Genomic DNA, 9,740 nt, shown 5'->3' with positions numbered 1-9,740 from the left:
CATTTTGCTTGGGAGGATTGTGGCTTCCTCAGTAGTCTGGTCTTAGGTTTTCTTGCTGCAGATTTGGAACTTGTCGTGGTACTGCACTGGGGACATAAAAAGCATGGAGGTCTAAGCAGGAGCATGTCTACTGCTCCCATGGCTTAGCCTGCAACTCACAGCTAGTGCTCTGGGTAATGTTTTCTCCCCAGATGAGGTGCTGTACCTCTCATCTGTCACTTGGCTTAGTGGGAAGAAAAGCTGAGACTGCCCAATTTCATTGGACCTGTATTTGCCCTTTGGAAACGAGATGGTTCCAATACGATCGAAGGAAAGGACTGTTTCCTATGTAAAATATTTTTGAAAACTACTAATTTAGAACTGCTGCTGTTTTGGTATTCAGTGAAATGGTTGTATGGAGATGGGCGACTTGAGAAGTGAAGCAGTTGTAAAACTATTTTGAATTATATACAAGCTTAAGGCAGAATACAGTTTAACTTTATTGGTATAGGACAGTGCTTGTGAAAAGTCGAAATCCTAGAGTAAGTTTGAATACAGAGTACAGTAATGATCCCTTTTGTCTTTGAAGAATTCAGTTTAAATCAGGATTTGACAGACAGCATGTATCTTTGTAACAAGATTTGACATCATTAGAGGAATGCATGCTTCAGCTGTGATGATAAAAAATATGTCATCCATAATCTTGTCAAGAAAAGAGTTCCTTCAGTGATCAGTTTGCAGAGCTTTTTGTGACAGTTAGTCAGTCCAAATTCTTTGTTTTCCATATGGCCAAACTACTAATTGTCCATAGAATTACTCTACAGATGACCATAAATCTTAACCATCAACTAATGTATGTGTGCTAAAAGTTGACTGGTTGAGAGTCATGGACCTTGATTGTTGGTGCTTTCTGTTTAAACCCTAAAGAGTATTCTTCTCAAAAGAGTAGAATAATTTCTATATAAAGAAAACAACATAGTGCAATTTGGAGCTTTATGGTCCACCTTCAGAATGCAATGTGTTATAGTAACTTTGGGCAGATATTTTTCTGTGATTATAAGCTCAATGAAAGCTCTGTGAGCTGCTTGGTTTTTATTACCACATCATAGCTTGTATTAGTAAGGGCTGGTGTTTCTCACAGGGAAATACTAGTCATCTTGACAGTCTTCCAAATTTGTTAAAAGTTTTTAGCCAGTACAGTGGAGGAACAACTGCTAGGCATTTGTGTATGTGCGCAGAAGTCCTTAATAGGCTAACAGATGTACTTCAGTATTATTCCCAGGAGCTAAACATGTCTTGTACTCTGGTGGTATTCTTAGCCTGAGAAACAGATAACATGCAATATTCCGTGAGTCATTGTGCCCAGCACTGCTTTTTCTTCACAGTGGTTTTAAGGAGGATGAATGCTTTGCTTTCCCATCTCTGTGTCTAATTTTAGTAGGCCAGCATGCAGGAGGACTTTTGGGTCACCTTCTCAGATGATGGCATCCAAAACATTAAAACTTCAAAATGACCTGCCACTTCTAGTTCAATTTGGGGGGATTTTCTTAGCGAGTTCTGGTTCAGCAAAGTTCTTTGCAAGTAGGTATGGCTGGGTGTTACTGCTATGCTGTTGAACGTTGTATCTGTGTATAAAACATCTGTTCTTACTTTCTGGATAAATACACAGGGTCGTGTTTTAGTATTAATTTGTGGCACTCCACTAAATGGACATGAGGGAGATTTAGTTGTCTTATTACAAAGCAGAATTTGGCCCGCAGTACATTGGTGACAGTCATAAAAGAACCATAATCTGTTCTTTTTACCCTTTTGTGTTAATGGACTGTTAAAGGTAAATTTCTGTCTTGAAAGGAAATAAGATCTTGCAGCTCAAGGTATCTGCTTTTATATTTTTCTTACCAAGAGGGTGACTTGTCCAGAATATGATTGTATTTCTCTCTTTCTCTCTCTGACATGTGTATACACACACACACACACACAAAGAGGATTTATAAATGTTTTGATAATTTTGCTAACGCACATCTTGTCCAATCTTATGATCAAATGTACTTCACATCATAAGTCATGGCTGAATTTGTCTTTACTGTAATTTTCTGCTGTTTATAGCAGAAGAAATTCCTCATGCTGTATATAAAGCTATTTAAAATAAGTTTTGCAATCACCACAGTGGCAATATAAACTAATTTAAAGCTAGTGTAAGGAACTTCAGCCGCATATAAAATTGCAGAAAAGAAATTAAAGCATTTAAAAATCAGTAACTTATATTGTGTATATTTTGAAAACTTGTAGATTTGTTTGAGGCAGCCTGCCAAAGACAGCGTTTGTTTCCTTGCAGTGTTTATAACAGTGCTGCACGCCTGAAGTCATGTATCAGTGTGTTTAGAAGCATTTTATTCGAGTTTTTCCCTAATATTTTAGCCCATTGTTCTTATGTGTTTAAGCTGCACTGAAAAAACTTTTTAATATGTGGGGTTTTCACATGTCGTAGTGTATTCATAGAGAAGAAAATTTGAAATTTTGCATTAGTGTAGACATGAAAAACATCATTTTATGCAAATAATTACTCCTTTTAGAAACTGATAATTTAGACACTTGCCAACCCAAAGTATCTTTGAAATTATGTCCATTGTGTCATGAAGTGGTCATGAAACTGCAGCTGTGTGTTACCAAGTGATTATTGGACAATTGCTTCAAAAAATGTTGAAAAATGGAAAAAGATTATTAAGGTGATTTCGGTTATTTCCCATTTGGTACCTGAAAACACATAATACAGTGTGTCTGATTTTAAATTTTTAATTTAAATATGGTTTAAAATTGCTATAAATTCAGTGAACTTTGTGCAGATAAAAGTTTGCAGTATTGGTTGAATTCAGTGTTACCCATTTTCATGCCCCAAATCTCCCATACACAAATGAAAATAAGAAAATTAAGTAATATAATTTTGAAAATTAATACTGCAAAATTTTTTTTTTCCCAGAAACAGAACAATTGAATTGTAACAAAGTTTTGTATTTACAATAACTTGATCAGTCTTTTAAAATAAGCATTACTTTTGACTTGCTATTAAAAGCATTTCCATATTTAGTTTTCTGTTGTTTATATTCTTTCAGGATTTCTCTATAACAAAGTCTCTCTCTCTCTCTCTCTCTTTTTTTTTAAACACAGATATCTATCCATACCAAAACTAATATTTGCTACAACCAGAGACTGAAATGGTATGACTGGAGCTTTAAATAATTTGGCTTTTACAGCTCCATCATTTTCTGAGAACTTGGAACGAAATTTGGGCTCTGCTTCTGCACTATCCTAGGTTATAATGCCATCCTTGCCTAATGAGGGAGGTATGCTAGTCTTGGATTTTTAATAAAGCCTGTTAATGATTCGTTATACTTGTACCTCTAAGTTACAACAAAGTAAATGTTTGTGTTTTTAGTTCATTTGTGTATGTTATCTGAGATACAAAGATATTGACAGTCACAACATTATTTTTCAAAGATAACCATGGAACTGCTCCTCTGACTTTGAGTTCGGAACTGCCCTATCAAAGCACAATTAAAAGGAAAGTCAGAAAGAAGAAGAATGGAGTCATCACTGCAAATGTCGCTGGCACGAAATATGAAATTGGTAGGAAGCTACATATTTTGTTTTCATCCTAATAGCTATTGACGTGAGTAAATTACTGACTAATGGGGTGAATTAATGGACTTTGTATGAAGCTGACAGTGAGACATTTCCAAAGGATTTTCTTTTGTAAGAAACCTTTGTTCTTTTTTTTGTAACATGGAGTTGATAGCTTTGAACACTGTGCATCTATTACTCCCCATTTGTTACTCAGGGAAGGGCCTTGAAATGCAAAAACTTAAGTAATCAAGAAGGCTGTGGAAAACCCCTCTATGAATAATGTATATGTTTGGAAGTTTACTTAAAGCCTTGGAAGATGAACAGTGTAAATTTAATGTTAAATACTCTAATTATTATACGGAGGTTTCTCAATAAAATCTACTAATGTTTTGTATTTTGATGCTTGGGACTGCTTCAGAAAAATCTTTTCTCCTAGAACCTGAGTGGTGCCTGGCACATAATGAGTCTTTTCTCTTTTTTTTGTATTAAAATTATGCATTTGCTTTTGTAACTACTGTACCTTGTCTAAGGAGGCATTCTTGTCCTCTGTCTGCAGTGACACTTATAGTCATCAGTATTTTAAAATTAACATATGTGATAGCCAAGATTAAGTCTAAAAGCTGTGCAGGTGGACTTTTACTAGATGTTTGTGGAGTGCCTGAAGCTCTTCACAGTTCCCGTCAGTGGTTGTGCTCTGATTCCAGCTGCAGTACAAGGTACTGTAATGTTGTAATGACAGGTTTGCAATCAACTGATGGAAATATTGCAAGATAAATAATAGCTTGCATGCTAACATTGTTCTCGGACAAAAGGTTGAGTATTGGAAGTGTTTAAAATCTTAATTGATTTTTTTAAATTTTGAAAAAGAATCTATTTTAGAGATTCAAAATATTCCTTAAGTATGTGATTTCTCTGTAGTACGTGTGGTAATACGAGAAATGGGATTTGTGAAAACACGTGATGAAGATGAAACGGCTAATCTTATATGGAGTGATTCTGCTGTGCAACAAGAAAAGATTGCTGAACTTCGGAACTATCAGGTAGAGTGATAGTTAGGATTTCTGACGTGTTTCAGTAAACTGCTTCACTCTGAAACGTTCAGTAATGTGCCACTTCTGGCCAGTTAATGTTTCCATGGAGAGACACTCCCCCCCCACCCCCGCCCAAACCACCACCAACCAGAGTGCAATAAGGCTATACCACTACATATTTTAAAATCTTATTCTCTTTTCCAGAGTTATTTGTTCATACCACTTAGAATCTGGTGTTTAAATATTTGGGGCAGTTCTTTCATGCTTTTGTCTGCTAGTTGGGTGTTGTGAGTGATTGGAGTTTGAAAGAAGATGCAAAACATCATTTCTAAGTTGCTTTTAAGCAGTAAGTTAACAAGCAGAGCTCTCTCCACAGTTTCTGTGAATAAATGATTCCTTTTTTTACCATTACTTTGTGATAGCATTCTTTGTTCCTAGATAGCTTTGTGAATAAGAGTATTATAGTCTCCTTTCATGTCTGAAATGAAATCAATGGGCATACTCATGTTGGTGGAGGAGAATACAACTTACAGCATCTTCAGTATTGCTAAGAATACGTAGTATAATGTAAGATATTATCTTAAATAATTTATGTGTAACGCTAATTATGTTTGCCTGAGCACGCAGTTGAACATTTTAAATGATTGTATTAGGTATGCCAGGAAAACTAAAAAGTACCACAAAAGTTTTGTTTCTTTTTTTTTTTTTTTCCTCCTTCCTCAGAGAATCAACCATTTTCCAGGAATGGGAGAGATCTGCAGAAAGGATTTTCTGGCAAGAAACATGACTAAGTAATCTTTCTTTTAATATTAAGAAGTTTTTCAGCCATAGTATTTAATGCAGTACAAGACTGAACTATTGCTTGTAAGGTTTGTTTATTTTTACAAAGAGGCTATAAGATGACCAAGAATAATTTCCAAAGTTCCTTAATAGCTTTGGCTTTGGTCCTGGATCTGTAGCATTGGAGTGGGCTACTGTATCTCTCCAGGTGACTTCAGTGGAAAATGATGTGGGTTCAGTTCTCTGTCTACGCATTGCAGAATGTAGGAGAGCCTTAAATTATTGTATAATACACTTAATACATAATACACCCAGGCATATATCCTGTAATGGTAAAACAGAAAAAATAACTAGTATGTGGATGGATATTATTTGTTTAAAATAATTAATGACTATATTTTTGTGTATATCAAATTTAAAAAATGTGAAGCATCTTACTGTTTATATAAGAAATAAGTCAGAGAGGCTCATTTGTCTAATTATAAATTCTCCTCACTCTAGTGAAATAACTGGGTTCTGAGGAATTATCCTAGCTGAGAATCTGTGAGTAAGACCTGTAAGAAAACAGTACTAAATAATGATTCAACAGTCTGGTAATAAGGAAATGTTTAGGGTTAAATGTGTGTTGAATATTTTGATTCTTCTAATCTAAATTAGTTTAAAGAACAATTATTGATAGAGTTACTCTTTTGGTCCCCAAAGTTACCTACACTGCATTTCCTGTTACCAGAACAGAATTTGTTTTCATATATTAATGTAATTAATATTGATATATCTTTTCTCTCTCTCTCTCTCTTTATTTCCTTTTCTGTTTTGAAACTACAACACACAGCATGTAGAATGTATGCAACTATTATGATGCAAATATTACGTGCATTGCTATGGTGTCTACATGTCCTACACGTGGGACAGAACTCCCTTGTGTCAATACGTGCTAGACAACCACTTTTCACTTCCCTTTCCAGACTTAACTCTAAATAAAAACAGAGATAGCACATGGAGGCAAACAGCTATTTGGAGAGGTCTTGGAAGCAGTGGAACAACATTGGTCGGCTTGGTAGGCAGTGGTATCCCTGTGTATTGCTCCAGTTCTGTCATTAAAAAAAAATGTGCAAAATGGACAAAAGGGTCTTTTTATCATGCACACATTGTTTTCAAATACAGTCTGATTATACCTCTCTCAACCTACTGAATTCTGAGTTTGAAACACAGTTTAAAGGTACTCAGTGTGGAGATTGTACATATTATAGATAAGATGGGAATTTCTCTGATACGATAACTCTGGGTCAAACATATCTATGTTGTGACCTCACTTAATATCAGTAGATATAGAAGGCTTTTAGTCATTCTGTTTTTCGCAGTGCTAGCCTCACAATTCAGTACTTAGTATTCATAATTTATAAAAATAAGAATGAAATGCCTTGAGACTGCTTGTGAAACGGACATATGTACGTGAAATCACAAGTCAGTAGGGATACATGGTTGGGCAGGCTCTTGTCTGTAGAGTGGAGGATTTTGTTCCATACAGCTGCTGTTTTGTCTTAAAATTTATTTGAACAGGATTGTGCAGAAACACTAATTCTGTTCTCTTGCTTTTCTGCTGCATGCAGTCTTTTCTATTCCTGTTACTGGCTTGTACAGAATAGCTGTGGGTTTTGTATCATTGAGAGTTCATGGAACAACTGCTGAGAACTGGTGGAGAGTAGACTATTCTTTTTCTTTTACTTCTACCTTTGTTGTTATACTGTTCTCACTCTTCCATTTTATGCAAGCTGTTGAGAATGGAGCGAAAGAACAAATATCCTGGATTTGAGAGGCAAATGCTATTCAGGAGGAATTGCACTTCAGGAATTCCTCTTACAGCCACTATCCAGGCACTCTGGATCACAGGACAATGTGGTTTTCACATGCAGAAGGGTGGAAGGGAGTGATGTAACATGTAACGTGTAATATGAAAGAAGACAACCCAGCACAGAAAGTGTAGGGACACAGATTAATGAAACAGATAGAAGCAGGAATGTAATTGAGAACAAAAGGAGCCATGAGCATTGTTTTCAAAGGGAATAATCAGAACACAGAAAAGCAAAAAAAAAAAAAATAATAGAGGTGCCATTGTAGGGCCAGCTAGTTCTTAATGTCTGTAAATGGTCTCTTAGATGAGATCTCCTCATGTGAAGGATAAGTGTTGTTACAGAATGAATACAGTAAGTGGGGGAGAAGGTGTACAGGGTGAATGGGAAGGGGGACAGACCCATGTATGAGATAGTCTTTTTTGCAGCACCTTTGTTGTTTACATTTAAAAGGTTTGTGAACTGATCATGGACTGTTCTCATCCATACCTATCTATCCATGAAAAGTCAGAGGATCTTGAAACCTAGGCAGTAGAATCTGCATTATTAGACTGACAAGTCATGTCTTTAGTAACCTACGTTTTGTTCAACACCTTGATTTTTTTGCGCAGAAAGCACTCTGAGAAACAAAAGCACAGTCTGACCTGATCCATGAGCTAAAATAGCACTCAGAAGAACACTAATTTGCTGTTTAATTCTCAGACTTCCTGGTAAGGCCTGCAAAGGCTAAAGGATAGAGCAGAACAGTGAAAAAGTGGTTACTCACACTAGTGGATAGCAGATGTGCTGGAAAATAGGGCTATTGTAATAGAATAGATCTTGATTCTGCAAGCTACTTGATGATGTTCCTAAGCCATTTCTGAATAGGGCCAAGCAGGGAAAAAACAGAGCTGAATTCTTTTGTTGAAAGTTTTAGTGAGCACCAGAACTTGTAAACAATGATTAAGTACTCTGCTTCATATTATTGTTTGTATTCTACCCAGTTATGCATAAGATGGAAAAAGGCATATAGAACTGGTGTACTTGCAGTCACAAAATAATATTAATATATCTAGAATATCATGAAGCAATATTCATTGAGTAGGGAGTACGTGTATTGAAACCTGTGACTAAGTTAAATGGCAAGTCTCTTATCGTGTAACACTTCAGGATGCATGTGGTCAATAATTTGGAGAGGGATGGAAACTAACACAGAAATTGCTTTTTGCCTAAAAATAGAATAATTTCTGCCTAGATAAGTCATTCAGTTAGCAACGTAATAACATTTGTAAATATATAGCAGACAGAGTAGTTTAAAAATATGCATGAATCATGAATTATAATATCTATTTATGTTTTAAAAAACTTTTTCTGAATATTTGGCGGCTTTCATCGAAGCAGATTTGTAAAAATAATACTTACAATGAAGCTGCAGAAGTACTGAACCTCATGCAGTCCTTCAAGACTACTATAGCTATTGTGGTTTCTGCAGAGTGTTTGTTGGGTAGTTGGCTAAACAATTTGGTGACAGTGTATCTATTATACCAGTAAGGCTTGGCTACAGTCCTAGCCTTACAAATGTGGTTGGTGGCTCTGTTTTTTCCATTACTATTTGAGCCACTTAAAGGAAAAGTGTCTTATGCTGCATCAGGAGTATTATGTAGGCTCATAGTAGAAATGAAAAATTTAAATGATGTTGTAAGTCTCTTCTACGTTTAAGTTGTCCTGACACTATTAGTTTTTATTACAAAAGGAGAAGTATGCCTAAATCTGTAATTAATTAAAAAGTATTAAAATTCATCCTAGTGCCATTTCTAAAAAAAATCAAAGTTGGGGAACTTCTTATGTCAGTTAATTTCTTTTTAAACATCCAGTCAGTTTCTGTTGGCCTGTGGATATTTGTATTTTAGATGTGCCAACCCTATGTTATAGAGTAGTTTTGAGTTACCCAAACTAATTTCATATGAGGTTATGTATGAAGTTTCGGGTATTCCGAGTACCTGAAACAAGCTAGCTGCACCAGTATTTACTCAGCAAAGACTAAATTTATTCTGCTGGGAGCTATGGTATACCAGTCTGCATAGTACCACCAAGTCCACATTGCTCCTATAACTTGGCTGTTAACCAGTATTAAAGCTACTTTATTTAAAGCTAACCCATGTGTATCTTGCCCATACTGCCAGTCTGGTGTGTGTATGTGCTTCCTATCTGCCAGGTGCAGAGCTTTGGGTGATAGAAATGAATTCTCTACCTTTTTTCCTCTTCTATTTGTCTTTTCTGCACAGACAACAGAACTATAAAATATGCATACTGCCTCAGCTGCCATGGCTATTAAAGCAGGGAGATCAGGACCTTGCTGTATCTTTTGAACCAGATTCAGTTTCAGAGATTGTTGCCTATGATGTCTTAACCTTATTTTTGGTTTAGTTCTTCTCCCCCCCCCCCCCCCCTTTCTTTCTTTTTTTTTTTTTTTTTTTTTTTCTTTAATTAAGTTTTTTGG

The 9,740-nt window shown here is 35.8% G+C and overlaps 1 protein-coding gene across 1 annotated transcript in view; it reads left to right on the top strand.

Moving 5' to 3' along the window:
- The first annotated feature begins 3,174 nt into the window (after positions 1-3,174).
- The window catches only part of TTLL7 (tubulin tyrosine ligase-like family, member 7), a 59,693-nt gene continuing 53,127 nt past the window's right edge, over positions 3,175-9,740 (top strand). Inside the window, exons 1-4 of the mRNA XM_010582734.1 lie at positions 3,175-3,320; positions 3,475-3,603; positions 4,519-4,640; positions 5,355-5,422. Of these exons, the coding sequence (XP_010581036.1) occupies positions 3,296-3,320; positions 3,475-3,603; positions 4,519-4,640; positions 5,355-5,422 (344 nt within the window). The 5' untranslated portion in view covers positions 3,175-3,295. The remainder of the gene's footprint in view (positions 3,321-3,474; positions 3,604-4,518; positions 4,641-5,354; positions 5,423-9,740) is intronic.

Source organism: Haliaeetus leucocephalus, unplaced genomic scaffold, assembly GCF_000737465.1.
Source record: "Haliaeetus leucocephalus isolate CR32 unplaced genomic scaffold, Haliaeetus_leucocephalus-4.0 Scaffold848, whole genome shotgun sequence".
NCBI classification, from domain to species: Eukaryota; Metazoa; Chordata; class Aves; order Accipitriformes; family Accipitridae; genus Haliaeetus; species Haliaeetus leucocephalus.
The sequence above is the reverse complement of the archived record's forward strand: the minus strand, read 5'-3'. Positions and strand labels throughout refer to the sequence as shown.